Below are 27,021 nucleotides of genomic sequence, written 5' to 3' on the forward strand. Positions count from 1 at the left end.
CCTCAAGGATCCATGGGCGGTCCCCAGGTCCCCAGACCTCACGTTGAAACTGGCCTAGAAGACTGGTTGAGTGAGAGAGAGATGAAAAGAGACAGGAAATAAATCAGGGTTACTTTTCATCAGCCGGCCAGTCTTTATCCATGCAATGAAGATGGAATCATTTTTGTAAGCGTTGAATTATAATGTGATTACATAATTCCTCACTGTAATTACATTGTAGGCGAGGAAGAAGCGGTTTGTTACTGAAATGAACATTAGCTTAAATAGAAGTATCAAAGAGTGCATGTTTCAAAGAGGGCTTACAACTGCTGCAGTAATAAGATCCAGACACGCAGGCACAAACGTGTGCACACTCACTCACACACACACACACACAGACACACAATTTATTCAGACTCTGTCTGCATGTGTGTGTGTTCTACAGGGTGAAGATGCCGTTCCATCATGTCCGGGCGGGCCTGCTATACCCTGACAACTATCTGACCAACTCCCTGCCGGAAGGCAGTGAAGCCTTCCAGCTTAACAGCCTCTCCACAGAGGAACTTGCAGGTAAGCATGTAAGACAGAGAGACAGAGGGAGAGACACACGCACAGAATGAGCATTTATTTTAAAGGCCCAATCAGTGATCCAAATGTAAAGAAATCTACAGCCCCACCACCAAAAAGATTTATAAGTAAAAATAGCAACAAGAACTTGCTTGTATGTTCTAGTTCATTGATTCAGATCTTGATACAAGGACTAACACTATACATAGGTGTTTTGTGGCTGTAAAAAGTGTATTTATGTTGCTAATGTTTGTAAACAAACATGATAGACTGATATTCTACTTTATGATGGGTTAAGAAAGCCCATCTACAGATGTTGTTTCTATGTGTCCATATTACCATAATACTCAAACCATTGCATTTCACCTCAATAAGCTTGGGTATAGCGGCAAGTCCTATGTCATCCCTGATCCAACATCAATATACTTGCCCCCGCAAAGCAACATTGGCTTAGAAAGTCAAGTATTTGACAGACAATGTAACAACTTACAATCAGCAGTCTGGTCGGGTACTAATGCTTTGTTTGGTCTCTCAAAGGTAGAGAGAAGCGTGAAGTAGTTTGGAAGTAATTATATACATATTGAATATGAACTCGAAGCGTACTTTGCTATTACTTAGATTTTTCACACAAATGCCAAATCAAATGCACCTCATCTGTGACGAATGCCAAATCAAAGTATTTATCACTAGCTCTTATTCAGAATTATTGAGAATGTTTCCTCAGACTAGCTGCTCCATTAATGTCTTACACGTAGATGAAACAAGAATTGGCAGTATTACCAGTGTGATCAGACCCAGGCTATAAACCTGTATGATGGTGATAGAGAACAGGTCACAGGGTCGCAAAAAAATTTCTCCCTTGAGGAGTCATGAATATTCCCATAAAATGTTGTGACTGTATGAGTAACAGGTCCAAAAATGGAAGGTTTGGCCTGACAGAGGCACTAGGGGTGTGGGGAAAATATTCATACAGCAATATATTGCGATATTTTGCATGCCAATATTATAGCTATCGGTGACAGCAAGTTTTATTTTTCTTGACAATAACACACAAGGTGAATAGACTGAAAACATTATCTTATTAGATCAAACAGATGATGTACATACAGTATATATTTATTGCAGATGTTAACAAAGTTTTCCATTGGGGACATCATTAAGTTGAAAGTTGAAAAAAGGTAATAAATCGCAATATATTGCGACATCCTGATATTACAATATTGTGGCTCTATTATCATGATAATATCCTATTGTGTGGCCTCTGGTGATTCCCACCCCTAGGACGCACTAGAGGAGATTATAAATTATGTGCACATGAATGTGCACAGCAAATTCCATGGCAATTCAACCATTACTTTTCTTGATATGGTGAGAACAGATGTACATGGAGACGGGTGAAAACATAACCTCTGCCCTACCTTGGCAGAGCTAATGGACCTATCTCAAACCCCATCCCCCAAGTTTTATGAACTGACTGAAGTTGAACCCTGTAGGTCAGTTACATGGATCCAGACATAAATTCAGGTATTATCCTGGCGCTGTCGGTCAGTTCCAAACCAATGACATTGCTGACAACATATCATTGCTATTGGCTGTCGGTGATTAAAACCCTTTCTGGTATGCACTCCTACACATAGTTGTCTCTACACCTCTGCCCACAAATAACCAAAAATTAAGCGTCTCTCAACATTTATGAGTTAAGCAGTGATAGGTATCGGAAAAGTAAACAGACTTCTAGTCTTTTCTGCATAAGGATACCTTTATGGCAGCCATGGTTAAGTTCCTTGGACACCGTGAATAAACAAGGCTGCACAGACGCGGTGTCATTTCCATGGACACAGTGAATTAACAAGGCTCCACAGCTGCCTTGAAATGTAATTATTTAACTTTTTTCAACTTATTTGAACTTGTAAATATTATTCTTATTTATAAAAAGAGACTAAACAATATGGGGGAACAATAATATAATATTATTTAATGAATATGTTAAAGGAAATGATAAGTAATGGTAGCACAGGTTATACTTGTTTACCTGTTTGGACAGAGATGCTCCTGGGGTACAATTATCATATTCATATTCATTACTCATATTCCTACTCAACCACAAGCCACCTTTTATCCACCCTCAACTCCACTGTATTTCATGTAGATGTGAGTAGCGGCCTTTGATAAAAATCTCATCTTTTTGGAATGCTGCAGCAAGGCGGACTGCAGGTTAGGAATGAGCCCGAATCCAAATATGAATGAAAGCATGGATAATGAGATGGACACAGATACTTTTATTACACAGATATTATCTGGAAAATAAATGATATGTTTGTGTTATGAGCTCCTTCTATGCAGCACACTCTGCCTAAGCACCACAATCGTGTTCACTGTCAAAAACTACCTGCAGGACTGCAGTCAAAAACTACCTGCAGGACTGCCCTCTCCCCCACAGACAAAACAGTAATGTAATTTTTGGAAAGTTGTGCATCAAAAGAAAGAAAGAAGAAAGGCTTGCAATTTGGAGTTTTCTCTCCCATCCCAGCTGCTCTGTGATGAGCAAGGTCTCCCTTCATTTTCAAAAGCCTAGAGAAAGCTTGTCTTAAATGTCAAATTGATTATATCTATCACCGCTTGCTTGCGCCTGGAGACCTACATAAATGGTAAATGGTGCATTTATATAGGGATTTTATTCAAAGCGCTTTACAATTTTGTTCCTCACATTCACCCATTCACTCACACCATTCACACACTGATGGCAGAGGCAACCATGCAAGGTGCCAACCTGCTCATCGGGAGCAGTTAGGGGTTAAGTGTCTTGCTCAAGGACACAGCAACACGCTGCCAGGAGGAGCGGGAATCGAACTGGGAACCTTCCGCTCTACCTCCTGAGCCACTGTCGCCTCATATACATACAGTATTTGCTCCCGCGCACGCGCATACATGTTCCCTCGGTTGCGCACAGAACAGATGATTATTATGCATAAATGTTTTAAATGTAATTGTAGTTACAATTTCTTTAATTGAATTAACTTAAACTAGAAAAGTAAATACAAACTAAATTAACAATGTAACTTAGAGTTAGTTTACAGAAGGACAGTTTCCTTCAGAGACTGAAGCACAACTTAATGTCTCATCCTTCCAGTCGGGACCACAGATCAAGCAACCCCCCACCAATTGGTACAGGGCTTGTATTTTGGTTTGGCCCTTCTCGTTGTTATGCTATCGGTATCCTATTATTATGCAAAGTCTAGGTGATAAGTGCCGGCCGGGTACTTGCCGCACGGCGCGACGAGTCCAGTGACAATTGTGAACGCATTTTTGTGTGCGCGCGCACTTCTGCCTCAGTGATCTACTACAACGGCGTGTAACCGCGTGTGTGCACGACTGCATCGCTGGTCATGAGTTGTCATGGGTTGTCCTGGTATGACAAATACAAATGCAGTTACTGGTAACTGCATAACATTGAATACAATTTAAAACACAATTCTTCCTGTGTCTTTTCTCCAGACACACTGTTCCAAAAAAAATATATATATAGTATATTTTCACTACTCCAAATTAAGGAAAAAATGTATGACTATAAGTATATTTTGATGGCAGATATGATGGTCATGTCAGTTTGACGAAACCAGAGTGGTTCACAGCCCACACATTTCATATTTAGGCTATTTATCATTCTTATGTATTAATATAGATGATAATGAGTAATTCATTAGATGATAGACTTTAGAAACTAAATATTGAACATGGGCCGATTTGAATTTGTAGGAGAGACATGAGCATTTTTTAAAGATTAATTTCCAACGTTCATAATAAGTATCATTCTTAAACATTTTCTGCTCTATAAAGCTGATTTGGTTTTCAGAACATTGCACGAATACACAGTAAATTTCGCTGAGTACATTTTACTCAAACTGAGTACATTTTACTCAAACTGAGTAAAATTGTACTCACTTGGGCTCAAATGGACTCAGTTTGAGTAAAATTTACTCTGCGAAATTTACTGTGTAGTAGACTAGAGTTAATTATATTAAACTTTATTTAATCAACTAAATCTTATGAGCAGCCTACATATTAGTCTACAGGCTTCATAAAAAGAACACACCCGATTTAGCAGTTCTACACTCTTAACAAAAAGGGTGCTAATTAGCACTAAAAGTGGTTATTTGGCTCATAATCACCTATTCTACAGGCTGCGTAAAAAGAGATGAAAACATGAAAATAGGCAAAAAAGTTCATATTATACTATAACTGTTATGTAATACCAAGATCACCTCAATCCTATTTTTTTGGCGGCAGACAGGCGACACAGCAAGGACAATGAGGAAATAACATGACTTCTACTGGTGTTGTATCATTAATATAAATAAATGTATCAATACATTCATTGATCAATAACCTACTTATTATTACCATGCTATTTATGTTAATTATTAATTAACTAAGTTAGTTATTAATTTATATGTGCTGCTTAATATAGCCTACATTAACAAATTTGTCTATTTATCGATACTCCCATCAATCGACAATCACGACATTGCACATGCTGATCAGCATGCCTTTCAGGTTAACTGGTGTGGAAAAAAGGTTTCTCACTTTTTTAGCTGCCGGTAGACCAACGCTGTACGAATAGGAAGCGCTAACCCTTCCAGAAGCTTTGTGGTCAGGTGTTCTGCCGATTTATGCTAAATCCATTTAGTTAGATCCAGCACTGAATGCATTTTGTGATTATGATCAATTTTCAACGACGACAACATGGACGATGGAATCTACAGAGTTCTAGAATACCAATATTGAATTATGTAAAAAACACATACACACATTCATATTCATCTATTCATTCCACTTTTATTTCAATCCAATATCAGTGGCCCTCATTTCCAATGATATCGAGTTACAGACGTTTACACACACACACGCACGCACGCACGCACACACACCTGAAAGAGTTATAATACTCTCGTGAGAGATCCTGATGACTCTTTTCGATCATCTGTTAGTGCTGATGGAAGGCTAGTTTATCACCCCTGGGTTGGATTGCAGCCAGTGTTAAACTAACTAAACTAAACATCATTCAATGGGGGTGACGGTGGATCAGGAGGTAGAGCAGTCTTCTGGTCATCAAAAGGTCCCCGGTTCGATTCCGGCTCCTCCCGGAAGCGTGTCAAAGTGTCCTTGAGCAAGACACTTAACCCCTAACTGCTCTCGATGAGCAGGTTGGCACCTTGCATCGTTGCCTCCGCCGTCGATCTGTGAATGTGAGTGAGTGAGTGAATGTGAGGCATAAGTTGTCAAGCGCTTTGGATAAAAGCTCTATATAAATGCAGTCCATTTAGCATTTACCAATGGTCATTACAGTGAGGACCTACTGGTCTGTAGGCAGGGTTTGTGATACACAACCATGCTTATACAACCATGCACACTAGCTCCATCATGACCATGCAGAGAAAATAGTGCATATAGGTTAAATGCATGCGCATGTTACACACACACACACACACACACACACACACACACACACACACACACACACACACACACACACACTGGTCATCATGCAGTAATACATGCAGAGCCCCCCCCCCCGCCCCCACAGCTCATTCAAACCCAAGTGGAAATGCACTCTTCCCACGGTTGAGCTGCATACAAATTAGTCTCACATTGTTTCTGTAGAGGGCAGGGAGGCCGCCACACTCCTGCTCTCTTCTGATTCCCACTTTGTTTGTGAGAGAGAGAGAGAGAGAGAGAGAGAGAGAGAGAGAGAGAGAGAGAGAGAGAGAGAGAGAGAGAGAGAGAGAGAGAGAGAGAGAGAGAGAGAGAGAGGGAGAGGGAGAGGCATGGGGATCTGATTATCAGCTGACAGGGGATGTTTACAAGCTTTAGATGGGGGTTGTGACTGAACCCTCACTTTCCCAAACTGACGGAGCAAAGACAGGTGGTGGAGACAGATCTGGGACTGGCTTATTACACAGAGATGGTGGAGAGGGAGCACTGTGTCAGGAGGAGAATATTAACTATACATCCAGAGACCGGGGAGGGGGGTTGAGAGAGAGAGAGAGAGAGAGAGAGAGAGAGAGAGAGAGAGAGAGAGAGAGAGAGAGAGAGAGAGAGAGAGAGAGAGAGAGAGAGAGAGAGAGAGAGAGAGAGAGAGATTTGACATTTAAATGTCTCTATTGGGTCACTTTAGTTTACTGTGATACCACAAATGAGGTTGTGTGTGGGGGGGTTGGGGGTGAGAGGCTCTTAAAAAAGAGAGCCATAAAAAGAAAACCACACAGCATCATTCACAGGGGAGAGAGGGAGATGAAAGAGTTCTCCATGCAAAATTCATTGATAAGGTCTGGAAGAACAAGCTGCCTCTGGGCTGCTGTGATCTGGATTCTATTCTAGGACTATATTTCTCTGCGCCATTGTGTATGCTATTTCAATGGGTGAATTTGTGCTGAAACGTTACTCTCTCACATTGCCATGTTAAAGAGCCCTGCTGAGCAGAAAGAAGAGGAGGTTGAATTAGAAATGTGCGCTCAGTAGAGTGGAACTCTCCACGAGGCGGCAGTATTGACCAATGAAAGCAGCATGAAGCAGGGCTGGAGTAAACAGGAAGCGACAGACATTATTTTATCATTAAAAACCCAGACCAGGATGCTGTGAGTTTTGTAATGATTATATTATTTATTTATTCATTGGAACCTTTTTAAACTTCAGTGCTGACCTTCATTGTTTGTTTGTTGTATTGGTTGTCCTTTTTATTGTCTGCACTGAGCTACTGGATACCTGAATTTCCCCAAGGGGATGAATAAAGTATCTATCTATCTATGATTGGACAAAATATTTTAGATTTATTGTCTCATTTGTGTTGTGCCATGCCCATTTATTTTCATTTGTTGCGCCACCTAGTGGTCGATTTGAATGAAACGTTCAGGGAATGTTTCAGGTACTTATGTGGACATATCCTGCAGGTCTATTTATGTGCTAAGGCTAAGCTACACCCTTTTGAAGTTAATTGGTCAATATTTTCAAAACACTATTATATATCAACAAGCCTTATACAGCTTATGATAAGCTTGTTTCAGTAATGATCCACAGAAGGTTTGGTAGCATTGGACTTATGGTTCAGGAGATGTCATGTGTGGAAAATAGTGTAAAAAATTATAATAGTGGACTAACTGGTCCTTGGGGCACATTATGAGTGAGGATAGGTGGATGTATGTACCAAATTTCATGTAAATCTGACTTACAGTGTAGGGGTTATGACCTTTCAAAGTAAAACATTTTCACCTTTAAATATAGCGCCCCCCATCGGGCCGATGGGGTAATATTCCAGGATTCACGTCCCTGGCCTGAATTAGTTTGCGAGCTATGCTGAGTATTAGGGGTGTAACGGTACGTGTATTCGTCCCACGAATTTACGGTATGGCCGTCACGGTGCGGTACGTGCAGCCATACGAAGAATACGCCTCACAGCGCAAACACACCAGTCGCGCATGCATGCACTCGCAGGTTCCGTGCAAGAACAGCACGCGTGGCCGGGCACACCGAGTCCGACTTCAGAGTGGGCGAAAGTGCACGGAGGAAGGCACATTTACATTGGAACAGCTGCAGGGTCATTACAATTGTACAGTTTTCTTTTGTTTTCTTGTTCGCCCAATAATATTAACCAAATGAAACCAATGGAAAGACACACACATGCGTCGCCAACACACACACCAACATTCTTCCCCGCCGGACTCTCACAGAAAAAGAAAAAGAAAAATAAGAAACATACTTTTCACTGATCATTTTAGCTCCTCTCCAGTTGAACTGCTACTGTGTTTAAATCCAAATAATCCCCTGCCATTGTTGTAACATGTCATCTGCTCTCTAGTATTCAGTCTCGTGAAGTTAAATCCTCTCTACAAGTGAAACTGAAACTTAACAAGGATAAGTTGTTAAAGGGGCAGTAGGCAATGAATTTACTCAGTGGATGCCTGAACACAGAATGCCACCAGTATCACTGACTACCATGGCAAGCCTATAGAAAAGTATTATATTTAATAATAATAATTATAATAATGATCATAAATATATAATAATAATTATAAATAGTATGTTTCTGTTATACCGAACTCGTACCGAACCGTGGCCGCAATACCGAGGTACGTACCGAACCATGGCTTCTGTGTACCGTTACACCCCTACTGAGTATCCATACACACACGCAACCAATTGCGTTCCACCTGGTGGATCATAATACAGCTGTCGAGGCATTCTACAGTGTCGCAGCTTTGGACAGGTTAAGAAATTCAACAACAGAGACCAGATAGTGTTGAATGATTGACAGGTAATTAGCGCAAGACTGACCGGGTCCTTGCTTGGAAAAAGAAAGCTAGAGAAGCCTTCCGGGGCATTGACTCACCCTGCTTGCCTGTGTGTACTGTAATGTATACTGTACCTTCACGCAGGCAGGGAGCCTTTCATGCCAAAGTGCAGTCTGGTGAAAAGGCTTGGATGTGTCTGTTCAGTCAGAGAGAGAGAGAGAGAGAGAGAGAGAGAGAGAGAGAGAGAGAGAGAGAGAGAGAGAGAGAGAGAGAGAGAGAGAGAGAGAGAGAGAGAGAGAGAGAGAGAGAGAGAGAGAGAGAGAGAGAGAGAGAGAGAGAGAGAGAGAGAGAGAGAGAGAGATATCTCTAGTCTAGCGGTAAAGGCTGTAACCATAGATATGGAATGTCTGCAACACTCAATTTGGCATAGTTTATTGTTAATGTTGGGAAGGTTATTTTAGAAATCTAATCTGATACTCATTTCTGGCATGCTTCAAATCGTGTTCAGTGACTTAATCCAGTGGATTAAACCTATAGAACATGAAGCCCATCTCATTCCCCAGCCAAACATAATTTATTCCAAAAGATTGACTGTGACTGTGACCACATATGAAGTTGAATCAATGTTTGTGCCTGTAATCTCAATGATAAAATTCCTTTCTTTTTTTTAACGTTCTTTTTAGTAATCCAAGTCATCACTCTTGTTTAATGTTATCTATTTATGTATGAAATATTATTTCCCTCCCTTTCTTTCTTTTTTTGTAGAAATCCGTGAGGCATTTCGTGTCTTGGATCGTGATGGGAATGGTTTCATCTCCAAACAGGAGCTGGGCATGGCCATGCGCTCCCTGGGGTACATGCCCAGCGAGGTGGAGCTGGCCATTATCATGCAGAGACTAGACATGGATGGTGAGGTGCACGCACGTACAGTCACATACACACACATATTAGTTTACTGCCATATCTATCATCTCACTGCCACTTTACTGCCATTATTGTATTCTACTGCCATTATTTATTAGTTATACTTACTATGTACCACTGCTGCTAAAAAAGATTTGCACTAAGTTCTCTTTTACCTCCTATATTTATTTAAATCATACATATATTTTTTGCCACTGTTTATACTGTATATAGTCCTGTATAGTACATCATGTCCCATATGTTACTTATGTTTATAGTGTCCTATATGTTACAACTCTAATATACAATGTTTATATTAGATAATATTCTTTATATATACCGTGGGTAGGGGGAAACGCAATTTATTTTATCTGTATGTCTTGACATTATGAGAAGCGACAATAAAGCTGACTTTGACTTTGACACACAGACACTCACTAGCTTATTATGGAACACGTTTCTTTGGTGGCCTTGATGACATTTTAGTCTTTTACGACCAGAACTTCACATTATATTGAAGAAGAATGGTCTGGCAAGAGGGGCTTAGCATTCAGGATACCATACCATAGAGAGGGGGGGGGGGGGTATTTGAATTCTGGGTTATTTGAATTTCTTCAACCAATCACATTCACCTAGGGCAGTGCTGTTGCAAGATAGAGCAGAATGGGATAAGTCAATGGGACAGGTATACTTACTTACAAATAGTTAGATCTGATTACTTAAATATTATCTAACTTGATGTTTTGTTCAGTTTTTATTTACAGTATAATCTTTTACCATCTCAATCTTGTCCAACCCTGTTTGTAATGCCAATAACATGATTAGCATAGCAAGGCTTTTCTCACAAGAGATGCCAATTTCCAATTATATCAAATCTGCCATAGGGAATTATGGATAATAAGATGATTAATATGACCTAATTTTGCTGGTGATTTAATGGCACTAGCATAACAAAATGTCATCTTACTGTAGGCCTATATATTTCATTCGAATCATGAACATTTGCATGGCCTTGACCCAGGATACTAATAAAGCTATAGCTGGAAGCCATTTTGGGTTTAAAACCCATTAAAGATTCAACACTGTCAGGGGTCAAGATGAGGAGAGAGAAAAGTAATATTTTGACACCCACAAGTTTCATAGTGATGAAGGACATCTATCCAATGATAATGTGACAGTTATGACACATTGTCTATGCACACTTTGAATGGCTCTCAAATCTTTGCCATTTGGCCCCTCTCTGATTGATACATTTAGTATGCATGCTTCAGAGTTCCTGAGTTATGAGCTGTTAGCTGTCTCCACTAGCCAAGGTTTAGCCGTGCTGTGGCCTGTTTGGCACACAGTAAGTGTCTCCATTTTCTTTAGAACCTGGCCAAACTGGACCGCGGCTGAGACAGCCACATTTCACAACCTGGCTAGATTGGCCAAAGCTGGCTGGGTCTGTTGTATCGTCATGGTTTAGCTTGTGTACCACAGTTGGTGGTGTGAATTTTGAAAGGTTGCCTAGCAACTAGAGAGTTTACAAGACACACAATGGAGACACAAACCCAACCATACTATATCATGCTAGACCATGTCTAGCCCCAGACAGGCTGGACATACAGTAGCTAATGGAGACAAGGCATAATACTTGCCCCCATAGCAGATACAGCCAATCAAATTTCAATTTCAATTCAGATATAAATCTTTAGCTTTTGTGGCGCCTCCTACAGGTCAATGTGCCTTGGCACAGCTAGTTATTGGTGCATTGTGATAATTTGGACCTGGTTTCATGGTGATTATACACAGTGGTGCGTTGGTGATTTCATACCTGGTTGCACTGTGTTTTAATGACGCCACGCGCGCTCCCGCGCATGCGCATAAATATTCCCTTGCATGCACACAGACTAAAGACAATGCCTAATTGCCTCTAGGAGTGGAATGTAACACATTTCATTCACAAGTTTTGTGTGAATGTATCTGAGGACGTATTTGAACACACCTGACGACCTGAGCTATTGTTATGCAAAGTAGCCAGGTGGGTACTTGGCGAGTTGGCGCATCAGTCGAGTGCAGCACATTCCTGTGTGCACGCATGTGCACATCCGTGCATGTGCGTGCATGTGCTTCTGCTCACAGAGCCGGTTGCTCAGCGTGCAACCCCGTCCCATGACCAACACACCCCTGATTATACAGCCTGTGATGGAGCTATAACCAATCATGGCTATGCTGTCTGCCCAGCTGTGCTGGAAAATTCTCAGAATCTATCTCTGTTAATGCTATGCAGAAACTGGTGTAGAAAGATGAATGAAAAATCCTTGGGAACTAACTGATTTTTAATGGCACTGATAACTGCCACCATTTTTTGCTTCCAACGCCCGCCCTAGACAAAACCTCACAGCAAAACACAGTCACTGGTGCAATCAGAGGATTGTCTGAATACTAAAAAACGAATATAGATACTAGCAAGCTGATATGAGAATTGAGAAGGCTCAATTTGGGAACAGCTTTTAACCTTTGTGTGGTGTTCGGGTCAAGATAAATTATACAATGAATTGTTTTTTTAACCAGAGACTCATTGGCCTTGGTTCATTTTATCTGAAGAACATGTAAAATAACGCATTGCACTGGTTGCACTATGTTTTAATGACGCCACGTGCACGCGCTCCCGCGCATGCGCATAAATGTTCCCTCGCATACACAGACTAAAAACAGTGCCTAATTGCCTCTACGAATGGAATGTAACATTTCATTCACAAGTTTTGTGTGCATGTATCTGAGAACGTATTTGAACACACCTGACGACCGGCCGTATTGTTATGCAAAGTAGTACTTAGCGAGTTGGGGCATCAGTCGAGTGCAGCGCATTCCTGTGTGCATGCGCGTGCACATTCGTGCATGTGCGTGCGCGTGCTTCTGCTCACAGACTGGTTGCACAGCGTGCAACCCCGTCCCATGAGCAACGCATGCCTGGTGTTTGGGTCCAAAAGTGTGGAAATTGTAGGTGAAATTGTAGTAAAAATTCAACAAAAAAGGTTCACTGTGTACCTTCACTGTCTGCCTCCACTTTGTTTCATTTCTTTTTATTTAATTCTTTTTATTTATTTTTTAAACATAACATAAATTTAGACACACAAGCATTAATAGTAAATATCCTAAGTAAATCACAGGATTATACATTTCAAATCAATATAAATGTAGTTTACGGGATATATATACCTAATACTTGCAATCCAATCCAATACATACATATGCTCTTGCTCGCTCTCCCCCCCCGGACCCCCACTTGGATAATCCATCCATTTTCATTCGTTTCTAACCAGGAACTACAATTCATATGCTAGGTTTTATTCTCTCCACCACTTCTAACCAAATTGCAATGTAAGTTTCACTGATACCTAAAATTCTTGCTGTAGATATCTCTAGATAAATCACATCGAGATAGGTAAGAATCCATACCTTCCGGCAAATTTTTTCCGGTTGAATCCATCGTGAAGCTATCAGTTTTTTAGCAGCTGTAAGACCGGATAAAACTAGTCTCTTTAGCTGTATAGGGGCTGCATACTGAAAGACATCATTCAACAGCAATACAGAGGGATGTACAGGTATATTCAGAAGTAAGAATTCTGATAATTTCACGGTCACTTCTTCCCAGAATTTCTTAATAGGTGGGCAATCCCCATACATATGCATAAATGTACCTGCATCACCATTTGTACATAAAGAACATATAGAATCTTGTCTAAGTCCCATTCTGTTCAATCTTATAGGAGTCAGGTATGTCCTGTGAATATAATTAAGATTAATTTGTTGATGGTCCGGGTTGCGTGATGCAATTTGAACGTTTGCCCAGACTTCTTGCCAATCAAAATCTACTTCCAAATCTGGTATATCCCTCCTCCATACTAAGTCTAGGGGAAGGATTTCATACGAAGACGTTAGTAAGTGATGATAAAAATCAGATACGAATCCTCTCGATGTCTCTCTTTCATAGAAGAATTTGTGATATCTGTGATGCTCAATTGGTATTTTTAATGGGACTCCATGAGCCTTCAAACATTTTAATAACTGTGCGTAGAAATAATATGTGGAACTGGTGAGGTTACATTTTTTATGTATATCATGATAGCTACAAAAACCCTGTTTGTTGAAAACATCTCCCAAAGTATGTATGCCCTGCTTTTCCCATTTGGGGTATCTGATAGGTCGTTTCCCAATAAGGAGTTCATTGTTATTGAATAGGGGAGTATGGCTATGCCAATTATGTTGGTTAGTATACATTTTTTGTGTTTCTCGCCATAACCGAATCACATGTGTAATAAGAGGGCCAAATTTCACTTCGCATTGCTTAATTGATAGTTTGGTGTATACTATGTCCTGCAGTCTATGTGGTGCTACTATCTTTTCTTCTACGTTTCTCCATGATACTGATGCTTGGGAGTCAAACCAGGTTGTCAGTGGTCTTAAAGAGTACGCTTTAAAATAGTGATAAAAGTCTGGGAATGCTAATCCACCGTCGGCTTTGTTTCTCTGTGCGGTGAATCTTTTTATTCTTGGAGGTTTATTATTCCAAACAAATGTATATGCGGTGGAGTGTAATTTTTTCCAGTAACCATCAGGAGGGGGTAGCGGTAACATTGAGCTAATGAAGTTGATTCTAGGTAAGACATTCATCTTAACTATTGATACTCGGGCCTGTACTGAATTTTTAAGTTTGGACCACCTGTCAAAGTCGTAATTGATCTTATCTTGGACTTTTGTGTAATTGTACTTCACCGTTTGGTTTATAGTAGGGAATACCTCAACTCCTAAACATCTGAAGTGTTTTACCATTGGTATTTTTCCTGGAAGCAGTATATTCTTTGCAAGGGCGTTAAGTGGTAGGAAGGCCGACTTTGGCCAATTTATCCTAAATCCCGATAGATTGCCAAAGTCATCAATCAACTTGAGAAGATGAGGCATTGAGGTGGTAGGGTTTTCCATGAACAATATTACGTCGTCCGCATATAAACTAATATGATGTTGTGTGCCCTTGATTGAGATTGGTTCTATGGATTGGGATTGTCTTATATACTGTGCTAAAGGCTCTAAAGATAAAGCGAATAGTCCGGGACTAAGAGGGCAACCCTGTCTGGCGGAGCGCGATACCGGAAAAATTCCGGAGGTACCTTGTTTCATTTATATGTTTCAAGATGAACATGATTTATTCCATTCATGTCTTGATTATAATGGATAATTTTTTAAGTAGACATCACATTGTATCACAAAAAGCAAATAGCACTTTTATTGATAAATGTGATCTAGCAGAGGTAAATGGAAAATGTTAACCATATGTATGTTAACCGTACCGTATGCTGTATAGATTGCTTGCAATTGAGATAAAGTATTCTTACATTAATTATTATGGCTTTATTGTTTTAAAATCCCAATAATGTTGTGGGTCCACCAAACCCTGTGAACATTGGGAGAGTAACAGAAATATGAACGCCACACAAGGGTTAAAGCAGCTGGGTCTACAGTATACCGGCGTTCAGGACCTCAACCACCAGGGAGGCCACACAATGGATGTCACCCACATAACAACTATTAATTACACATTGGATTTAAAGGGGTAATACGGTAAATTCCTGAGAATTCAGAATGGCTAAATAAAAAGTAGCCTACTGTAGGTTGATCAAAATGGTTACTGGTTCGATGCGCAGGATGGGAATCCAGCTGACTGAAGGAACTGCTGTGGATCGATCAAGTGTCCTTGATCGAGGCACTGAACTCATAATAAGCTTTATTGTCAATGCTATCATATGTACAGGACATTTAGAGGATTAAAATGTGTTTCTCTCAGACCTCCGGTGTACACAAAATATAAAGATAAATTAAATACATTTAAATAAAATAAAAAAAACAGCCTAAGGTGCAAAATAATGTATCCTCCACAGGATGAAACATTTTAGCAGCATATTCTATAAAACTGTTAATTGTCCAAAAGTGCTTTGTGCGGAGTGTGATTTAGTATCATTAGAGGTTTTTATTTGTATTACAAAGTGCCTAGTGCAGGACCTTTTGGAGCAGAGGGGAGAGTGGTTTGGTTATTTATCTCCAAAGTGCTCTGTGCATTACAATCCTGACTTTCTGGGGTCAGGGGAGAGATTTCAGCAACCTGACAGCCTGATGGATGAATCTGTTGCTCAGTCTGGTGGAGCTGGCTGTGAGGCTCCAGTAGCTGCTCCCAGATGGCTGGAGGCTGAAGAAGCAATGAGAGGGGTGGGTGTTGTACTGGTTCTGAAGAGAGGGAAGTGAGGTGCCAATGATCCTCTCAGCTGCAGTCACTATGCCCTGCAGGGTCTTTCTGTTGGAGGCTGTGCAGCTTCCAAACCACACGGTGATGCAGCTGGTCAGGATGCTCTCCACCGTGCCACAATAGAAGGAGCACATGATGGGTGCTGGGGCTCTTGCTCTCTTTAGCTTCAGAAGAAAGTAGAGACGCTGCTGGGCTCTCTTTGTCAGTGATGCAGTGTTGTTTTTGTTCCAGGAGAGGTCTTCTGAGATATGGCGCACACCCAGAAGTTTGGTGCTGCTCACTCTCTCCACAGCACAGCACTGTTGGTGGTCAGGGGATGGTGTTGGGTGTGCGCTCTCCGAACAGGGTCGTGCACAGACATTTTGGGGGGCAGGGGCTCAAGCAAAAGAAAAGGGCCCTCACCCCACGAGACGCACTATTCCCACATCGACATTGCCACATTGCTGACAGGCTGAACAAAGTGGGCGTTACGGCCCCCTGGTTAGGTCATTACTCGTCCATGGCCAAGAGCTAAACTGGAGCAGGGCTTTTTAGGAGGGGAGCAGGTGTGTTTCACCATAGGGGCTGGAGCCGGCCCAAGACCAAACAGTCCTAACACTCTTCATCTTCATAATGAGGCCATGCTCTCCACACACCCCAACTGTGCCCACATGGGCTTGGAGAGTACTTTTTTTTATTGATATGGTGTATTGATACTACCATACATTGCCATTTTTATATTTGATTGAATTCCAATAGAAAATAAAGATAATTACATACAATTAACACCAGCCAAAAAACTGGGCACTTTTTGACTCTGAGGGCAAAGGGGCAGGGGCTCAAGCCCCCACTCTGCGCTATCTGTGCCTGTGCCTGTCTATCTGTTTGTATCCTATACATTCCTGCCTGCCTGCTTGCTTGCCTATACTCCTATATATATATCATTATATGGTCTACAGCAGGGGTACCCAAACTTTTCAGGCCGCGACCCCCGAAATAAAGTGTCAGAGAGCCGCGACCCCCACTATTACAGGAGGTACAACTTTTTTTTTTAATTACATTTTTTATTTTATTTTTATAAATGGAAATGTATGGTTGAAACATGCAAACGTTCAAACGCACACACACTAATAAGCATTGGAGGCTTTTAACCAGGGCCGGACTGGGGAAATCATTCAGGCCAGGAAATATAGTGCAAAATATAGCCCCAGTCAGGCCACTTTTTAAGCGGGGGGTCTGGGGGTCCCCCACTAGGAAATGTTTTGTTACAAAGACTTCATTTCCTGCATTCTGGTGCAGGATTTTTTTTATTTGTACCCTTTAAATGCCAGTGTTTGTGATGGCATAACAAATTATTGTTAAAAAACAGGCTAGCATAATTATGTATGATTAGCAACAACACTGATTTTGATGGATTTTTGTTTTTTTGTAATGTCAGATTGAAAAAAATACAATCTTTTATTCCCATTGTGTGTGTGTGAGAGCAAGAGAGAGAGAGATAGATAGTTCTCCAACTTGTGTGAGTTGCAGTGATCTCCTGGTTGTTCCCCACCTAGGTTATCTAACTATTGCACTGCTGCAACTAGAAACACTGGCCTGGCCTGCTTCTAAGTTCAGTGGCCTGACTAAAAAAATAAATAATAAAAAATCTTTTTGGAAATCTTTTAATTTTTTTAATTTTTTTTATCATCTGGCGACCTCCCCGTGGCGGCTCGCGACCCCCACTTTGGGAACCCCTGGTCTACAGTACCTCCTCACTTGTCTAACTTTCTGCCCTCCTGCCTGCCTGTCTGTCTTTCTGTCTGCAGGGGATGGCCAGGTAGACTTTGATGAGTTCATGACGATACTGGGACCCAAACTCGTTTCCTCCGACACTAGAGAGGGATTCCTGGGTACCACCATTGACAACATCTTCTGGCAGGTAAGACACAATAACGCCATATGTGGTAGCCTGATGGTTCTTAGAAGGTTTTAAAAAGATATACAACACATTTGCCCTCATCTGTGGCCGTCACGCGGTGTTTATCCATCAACAAACACACCGGTTGAAAGCTAAAATGTCCGCTGTTTGATTGAGACCCTACTTCGGAGTTTCGAAAAAGTTACCACTTCCAGTTTCACCTCCCGCTGACCGTACCAGTCACCTCTGACGGTGAAAATGATTGACCATTTTTGTAGCCAATGAAATTCTGGAAATAACGATATATGACGTGAGGGATATTTCCGAGGATATATATGCTATTTTCTCTGGCGAAAGAAGAATACTAAAGAAGACTCTCTTGCACATGTGAATGCATTGATGCCAATGGCCATTTTGGATAAACATACCATTAGAAGAACATGTGCAAAACACACATTTGGACCTGTACTATATACGACTTCAGGCTATGGACCCATTGTGTTTTCCAGCTCATACCTCTTAGCTGGAACTCTTTTGCAGGCATCTGTTTGCAAAATAATTCAGACGTAAGTAAAAAGAAAAATGTTTATTTCAGTGTGTTCAAACCTCTGTAACTCTATTACAGTAGCACTCAGAGTTATTCTTCCTGTTGTGGAAGAATCTGCTACAAATGGTTCCAGAATAGTGACCAATTTTCTTTCAGAATGCAATTGACAGGCGTTTTATGCAAAATGTGCAGGACTAGGTTAAAAGGATATAAAATGTTATATAACATGCTGGTCGTGTGTCTAGCTTCGCCTATTGGACTGCTCCATGTGCCTATGGCCGTTCACTGAAAGGATTTTACCTAATGCTGCAACTGTCACTGATCAGGCCTCGTCATCATGGGGATTCTAGCCACCACCACGTCTCTGGCCACCAAGGTGAGGCGGGTCTCCAGACCTGCCATTCCGCTTCCGGCTGCCTTTACACTGTGTAGCTTCTGTCCTTTTCAGAACTTGCTCCAGGAAGAACTGAAACTTGTGATTCACGCTCCGTCGAGCTCCATACGACGAGTATCCTGAAGTGTTCCCTCTCTCGCACCCGATGCCGTGGATGTGGAGGAGGACTTCACCCCATCCCTGGTGAGAACCAGGACTGAAAGGCTCTTTCCCCCGGTGCCTCAACTAGCATCATCGAGGAATAAAAACAACCAGAGAGCAGGATGCCTCTGGTGTTCCCCAAACTCATTAAGGCTGCGGCTGTGGCCAAAGGGATCCCACTTCCCACCCCTCCGCAGCCTGATGGGATGGTGGATGAGTACTTCCCACCCCTCCCCAGCCTGATGGGATGGTGGGTGAGTACTTCCCACCCCTCCCCAGCCTGATGGGATGGTGGGTGAGTACTTCCGCGAACCTTCCCTTATTGTGCCCTCACTTTCCCCACCATTGACCCTTACATAGCCATGGCTGGTAAGGATATGGTTGGGATTAGAGCCACTGCCACCACCTACTGTATATGCAGGTAGAGGGGCGTGTGCAGCACCAGAATTTGGGCATCCCACTTGGATCTCCCTCCTCTGTCCTGATTCCACCTGGCACCCGGATAAGCCGAGGCCAAAGCAGCCTCTCCATCATCAGCTCTTTGACCTGACAGACAAGGCTTTTCTTCTCCGCTGCACAGGGCACCAAATAATGTCACAGGGCAGCACCGCAGCAAATAATGTCACTCCGCTCTCTTCCTAACTGTCTTCAGTGGCAGCGACTCAACCAAGAGGAGATCCTGGCTCAGTCCACTGGCGCCGTCCTCCATCTCACCCATGTGCAGGCGTTATGGCCCTCTCTACCCTCATGCAGAGGTATGTGGTATCCCCCTTCTGGCCCCTTCCTTTGTGTCTCATCCTCCTATCTAAACACATCCTCCTTCCCACCTGGTCACATGGCCCCACCCCTTCCTGTCAGGTATAAATATCAACATATTCTGTGATTCTGGGCACTCATTACGGGACCCCCTTGGCCAGGGGGGGCCTTTGGGTCCCCTCTAAGCCAATTCTCCTATTGACCTAATAAATTGTAACAACTTATTCATCATGTTATTTATCTGACCAAGCAAATAATTTCCACCACAGGTACATGCTCTGCTATCACAGTCCAACCTCCCTGAGCGCCGAAAGAAAACCTTTCCTCTACAGCCCCCTCTAGACGAAGGCCTCTTCGGAGCCTCTATTGGGGAAGTTTCCGCAGGGTGTCAAGCTATGGAGATGGAGAGGTCCCAATTTCCATGCCATTTCTTCAAGCCATCCACAGACCACAGGCCTCCTTTAGTTAGCGCCGTCCTCCATCCAAGTCTCCCTCCGGCCTGACTGCAGGGTTAAACGCAGCTTGGCTTCAGTAACCGCTACCGTCTCCAGCTCTGGAGCACCATGTGCCTCTTCTCTGCCCAGGAGATCAAGCGAAAGAGATGCCATATGCCACAACGGACAGACAGAATGCTGAGACAGGAGCATGTAATGCAGCTCACATCCTCCTGTTCTCCGTTCTCAGGGGTGAATGCTCCGGTCTCGTCAGCCATGACAGCGGCGTCTGCTCTCGCCCCTCGAGATTCAGACTCCACTATCCAAGCAGGTTATTTATATCGTCCCATCTAGAGGAGTCAATGAGGGATTTCTGGGTAACAACATCAACATCATCTTCTGGCATAATGACATATAAGACTCATCTCCACTGTTGCTTTCTTTCTCCTCTATTCCATCAATAACACTTGTGTTTCTTTCATCTCCCTTCCTGCATCTCCTTCCTCCGGTCAAAAGCAGATGGAGCAAGTTTTACATCATCCTCTCTCACATACTTGTTCTCCCCAGATATTTGCAAACACACACTATACTTAATTTCTCTCTCTCTCTTTTTCTCTCTGTCTCTCTCTCTCTCTTTCTCTCACAAGCACACATTCAGACCCCCTACCTGGAACATCCGGCAAAAATATAAAAATACTTTTTTCAGCTTGGGGATTTAAAGGCGAGAACCATGCTGGGAATATTGTTTGTGTGTGTATTTGTATGCATATTATGTGCACATGCGCAAGCTTGTGTGTGTGTGTGTATGTGTGTGTGTGTGTGTGTGTGTGTGTGTGTGTGTGTGTGTGTGTGTGTGTGTGTGTGTGTGTGTGTGTGTGTGTGTGTGTGTGTGTGTGTGTGTGTGTGTGTGTGTGTGTGTGTGTGTGTGTGTGTGTGTGTGTGTGTGTGTGTGTGTGTGTGTGTGTGTGTGTGTGTGTGTGTGTGTGTGAGGCCATTTACATGCATGCAGCATTCCGGATACTAGCTCATATCCCAGTTAAGGTATTCGACAGGACAAGGTGTTTACATGTATTTTTAATATCCCCTGTATACCTAAGTGCCATATACATAAGTAAATGGGACATGAGCGAGTATTACCATGGAAACTCAGTGTTTAACATCATGACTCCGCCTCTCACTCAGCTCCAATCACAGACGTCGTCTACCCAGCCTCTTCTTGGTCTTCCACTTCCTCTCTTTCCATCCACCTTCCCCATCACCACCTTCTTGAACATCTCCCCGCTGGATCCTCTCAGCGTTCACATTTCAAAAGAGTCCTCTATCATCCTATTTGCCTCTTTATTCAGCGTCCATGCTTCTGCTCCGTATGAAAAGACTGACATAACATACGTTTCCAAAATCCTGGTCTTCGTTCTCCAACTTATGTTTTGTCTCAATAATTCTTTATGGTTCCAGAACGCACTCTTTGCAATTCCGGTTCTTCTCTTAATGTCCATGTTAGCTCTTCCACCTTCACTGATCCAGCTTTGAAGGTACATGTACTCTTTCACTTGTTCAAGTTTTTCTCCATCCACCTGTATTTTTACAAACAGTTCCTGGTGTTTTTTCAATTATCATTACTTTTGTTTTCTTTGTGTTTAGCGACATTCCATATTTTTTACATTCGGCATTCAGCTTATTCATCATGTCCTGTAGATATTATTGACAGTTACAGACTATAGCGGTGTCATCAGCATATCTTATGTTGGTGATGTTCTCTTCGCCAAGTTTTACTCCTTTCCCTCCTCTCTGACCTTTTTTCATCAGTGATTCACTGTACATATTAAAGAGTACAGAGGACAAGATGCATCCTTGTCTTACACCCTTCTCCACCGGGAAGTCTCTTGATTTCTCCTTTCCAATTCTGCCTTCTGCCTCCAGTATAAGTTGGCAATTATTCTTCAGTCAGAAACTGGTATTTCAAATTATTCCATTGTTCTCATTGTTCTTGTTGTATTTTTTTATTTATTTTTTTGCCAATGATTCCGAGTTGGCAGATTGCATCTCTTGTTCATTTTCCTTTGCGGAAACCCATTTGGCTATCCGAGAGCTGATGTTCAATTATGGGTTCTATTCTGTTCTTGATGATTTTCAGGAGTACCTTTGATGCATGAGATATCAAACTGATAGTCCTGTAATTGTTGCATTTTGTGGCTCTGGTCTTTGGGATCGGAATGAAAATTTATTTTAGGAAATCATTTGGAATATTTCCTGAGTTGTAGATGTTGTTTACCAGTTTTACAAGGAGCTCGATGCATCTGTCACCCGAGTTCTTAATCAGTTCAGCAAGGATCTCATCCTCATTGTCTAGTAATAAAAGGGTTGCTGGTTTGATCCCTATACTCCCAAAGTGCCGCTAAGCAAGGGCACCTAACCCCCATTTTTATGTCTACCATAGGTGTCCTGCATGCTGGGGACGCTGGGGACATGTCCCCTCACTTTTATGAAATGCCCAAATTTACCCCCAGGCAGAAATGTAATAAATAAGAACGCTTTGAGATAGGTTTATTTGCACAATAATTAAGCCTTACATCACGTGGCGGAGTGTGTTATAGAAATTAGATCACACCAGGCGGTCAGGTGGCGTAGCGGAGATTGTGTTCGTCACCAACACCGGAGCGGCTGGATTCGCCTGTTCGAATCCAGCTCACAGCTCCGGCGTTGTCACCAGCTTGGCTGGCCGTTCACACTAATACAATTGGCTGTATTAGAGGGTGGGAAAGCTGGCGGGGTGGGTCCGGGTCGTTGTAAACAGCGACTCCTACAGTTCGGTCGGGGCGCCTGCTCAGCGCGTATAGGATCTAAGGGGGGTAGTGTGATCCTTCCACACGTTACACCCTCTCAGTGAGAGTCTGCGCTGCCAGGTGAAAAGAAGCGGTTGATTGGCTAGACGTGTGTCGGAGGAAGCACGTGATAGCCTCCACTCTCCCAGACCGACTGTGGGGGGTAAGTGCGCAGCGACCAGGAAGGGGATTGGGAATTGGCATAACGACTAACATTGGGATGGGAGAAAATCGGAGGAAAAAAGAGGGGGAAAAAGATAAAAAAATAAAATTAGATCACACCTATGGGTGGTTGTTAGGCCCGAGGCGCAGCCGAGGGTCGTTAGACCCCCATAGGCGTGATCTAATTTCTATAACACACGACTTCAAGTGGTGTAATACTTTTATACAATGGCCAAATTCATCCAACCTTATTGCTATACAATAAACACACAGTAATTGAAGCATTATGGAGATTTATTCACAAAACCATCAGCAGAAAAAGTAGGTAAAAAAATAAAAAAATAAGTTGCCTCCGTGTCTAGAAGCAAAGGGAGGTGCGGTGCCTCAAAGCATGCCATCTAACAAAACCAATTACATAATCCAACATTGTGTAAACAACTAACATATTCCAGTTAACAGTATCTTTTTTTAATTATTCGTTACGAATATATCCATACTTCCATTGTGTCCGGGACATCCAGTGAAATCACTTTGTGCGACAGTGTCCTTTTGCAGAGGCAGGTTGCTACAAAGCATGCCATCTAACAGTGAAGTTACCGGTTGTTATTTGATTGATTGATTGATTGATTGATTGATTGATTGATTGATTGATTGATTGAAAATTGTATTAACAGATTGCAGAATGGGTACAATACAGTGTATTGTCCGCCATCTTGGTTTCATTCATAAAAACACGAACGGCGGAGTGATTCGGAAAAAAAGTTATTCGGTTGTGGGCGGGTTCTGGGATCACATGGAGTGTGTTATGAGAAATAACAACGTCTGAAAGAAGTGTTTCAACCAATCAGAATCAAGAAATTTGCATGCCATTGTATAAGACAACATACTGTACAATGTAGGGCTGTCCCCGACTAAGGATTTGGATAGTCGACTATGATTGGACGAAATTTGCCGATAGTGCCTATAGTGACTATTAGTCGACTATAGAAAAAATAAATATATATAATATTATTATTATTATTATTTATAAAAAAATGTCATTCCATTTGGGCTGTGGGGGGTGCTTAATGACTGTGCCTGTTTTCTTAGGCAGTTAGCCTCGGGTATGCGTGCCATTAGCGTTAGCCATGCTTCTAGGCCTCTTTTCTTTTGGAAAGAATGATAAAAAAAAATTAAAATTAATAGTTTTTTTTAACTTTTTTTTAATTTTGTATTCGACTAAGAGGTTGGCAGTCGACTACGGCTCCTTTTGACCGATTAGTCGACTATTCGACTAATAGGGGTCAGCCCTAGTACAATGCAATGTAAATATAGAAAAAACAAATCTGTGTGTGCTTCACATGTCTCGAGAACAGTTCCTCCGTTCACACTTGGCGGGTGTATATCCCAGTGTGAAAGTTGAACAAGAAAGACAGAAGACACGTTAAAGTTATCTCAAGAAACATAGATCAAAAACGGCGGAGCAGCTAAAGAAAAAGCTAAAACAAAAGGATAGAAGGACGTGCTACTTCTGAAAGACTTCGGAGTAACTTATCTCAAGCTGTTTCAAAAGTTGGCTCCCCTACTAACATTACTGGCAAAGAGCCGGGTGAGGAGGACGGTGCTAACATGACCTCACCTCAACTCAACTTGATTGAACCTGAAAACCTGCAACCAGGACGCGTGAATATTTTAGGCAACCAACTTGTGTTTAGCGTTTCTCTGATTGGCCAATACGCCCATGTGACCACGGCAGCGCGAGAGAGCGGCAGCGCGGAAATAGGCTGTCTATTGCCTCGCGCTGCAGCGCGGAAATAGGCTGTCTATTGCCATTCTCTAAGTCAAACTCTAACCTTAACCCGCTCCTTAACAGTGTGGTAACCTTGACTTCATAATTTCATAATTTCATAATCAAAATGTTAGATTAACCCTGAAAACTGAAAATATCTATGGTAAATAGTTCATCACATGGACTCTCAGAGTGATGGAACAAGCAGTAGCAGGCAGCAGGGTTGTGTGACATTCTGGGGAGCCTTCAGGCCAACCCCCCATGTTAAAACGACTAACTCAACGGCAATTAGAAGAAAACAGTTGGAGACACCGGGGCAGGTCATAAAAGCCTCATGCTAAAACTGTTTGTGACACATACAAGGAGTCCTGAAGACAGTTGGGGAACTGTGAAACAAAACCACACACCCAAAAGGAGGGGGCCACAGTCAAACCACCCCCTCTGTCCAAAAAGGAGGGGGCTACCCCTGGCTGCTACAGGCACCCACACGACCAGAAGACACCAAATGAGGACTGCCTGTTTTTAAGATACTTGTGATTGGTGGAACTAGGTTAAGAGTAGGGAAGTCAGATAAACTATAAGTATTGGAGGAGTGCAGTTAGTAGAGAGGCCAGCTCAGGACACCGTCCAGTCCCCAGGGGGTCTGAGTCTGCGCCTCCATCGCCCACCACCGACCATGGTTTCTACTTTGTCCCTATGTGAGTAAAACTGTATATGGAATAATCACTGTTTGTGATAACTAGAGTAAGATGCCTATCTTAGACCCAGGTTTTATCATGTGGTGACAAGGAGTACTATGGTCTCAGTTCATTAACATAACATGACTAATATTTATGTACAATACTGTCTTTGATGAAGAGAGCCAACGTGTGAGGGCCTTTTGTACAATCATGTATTATGCTTGAAGTTTCCTGTATGTAACCAATGCATTATTCCACTCTCGGCCCACGCTGCAATTAAATGAATATTGGACCATAGCTTCTGGTTGTTTGGCTGTACAAACTTATTCTCTACTGGCTATTTTTGGGAGCCCAGATGAGGACCATGTTTTCTATCACACTGTGATCTTTCCCTTCCTCTAGTTAGCAACCTCAGTGTGCTGTAATTAATAGATATTCAGATAGGAATATACGACAACAGCGCCTAAACTTAACCCTTCTAACCTTAAGCAACTCCGAAACAATGCCTAACCTTAACCAACTCCGAAACAATGCCTAAACTTAACTGGCGAAATGAATGCACGTTAAAAAATATTGCCATTCTCTAAGTCAAACTCTAACCTTAACCAGCTCCTTAACAGCGCCTAAACTTAACCCTTCTAACCTTAAGCAACTCCGAAACAATGCCTAACCTTAACCAACTCCGAAACAATGCTTAAAGTTATGCCTAAACTTAACGGCGAAAGAATGCGAATGCACGTTAAAAAAAAAACGGCGAAAGAATGCGAATGCACGTTAAAAAAAAAAAAAAAAAAAATTGAAGGGAATCGAACTAGCCAGCAACGAGCCGTAGGATCCACAGCCATGCAGCGTTGCCAATTGAGCTATTTCTGGATACTGAATAAGGGGCGGTTACTGGCATATAATGCTGCCGTGACGGAGCTCCGCGGCAGAGCGGAGCTGCCGCGTCGCCGCGGGGGCGTGGCTAGACGCAAGTTGGGCGTGGTTAGACACAAGTTGGTTGCCTTTAATATTTAGGCAACCAGGACCTATGTATGCATTATAAATGTTGAACAATGTTACAGATCCAGTTTTATGGGGAGACGCGACCAGCGAAATCTTTTCTCATCGCATAAGGTAGGCTTATGTTAGTCTACAAAGTGTGTCTCTATGACAGGATGTGTGATATGGTGGAAGTCCTATATGATAGGAAATACTGATTGATAAAATTATTACTGTAGGTCTATACACATAATTAATTGATCACTGTTTTGTGTGTGTGTGTGTGTGTGTGTGTGTGTGTGTGTGTGTGTGTGTGTGTGTGTGTGTGTGTGTGTGTGTGTGTGTGTGTGTGTGTGTGTGTGTGTGTGTGTGTGTGTGTGTGTGTGTGTGTGTGTGTGTGTGTGTGTGTGTGTGTGTGTTGTATCTTCAAGTGTTGTAAACAG

The 27,021-nt window shown here is 42.2% G+C and overlaps 1 protein-coding gene across 1 annotated transcript in view; it reads left to right on the forward strand.

Moving 5' to 3' along the window:
* Positions 1-413: 413 nt before the first annotated feature.
* Positions 414-27,021, forward strand: part of LOC311233123 (calcium-binding protein 8-like) — a gene marked incomplete at its 3' end in the record, with an annotated part of 145,737 nt that continues 119,129 nt past the window's right edge. Inside the window, exons 1-3 of the mRNA XM_084320012.1 lie at positions 414-549; positions 9,597-9,740; positions 17,802-17,914. Of these exons, the coding sequence (XP_084176138.1) occupies positions 432-549; positions 9,597-9,740; positions 17,802-17,914 (375 nt within the window). The 5' untranslated portion in view covers positions 414-431. The remainder of the gene's footprint in view (positions 550-9,596; positions 9,741-17,801; positions 17,915-27,021) is intronic.

The sequence above is a fragment of the Notolepis coatsorum genome (assembly GCF_963971535.1).
Source record: "Notolepis coatsorum genome assembly, chromosome: 8".
Taxonomy (NCBI): Eukaryota; Metazoa; Chordata; class Actinopteri; order Aulopiformes; family Paralepididae; genus Notolepis; species Notolepis coatsorum.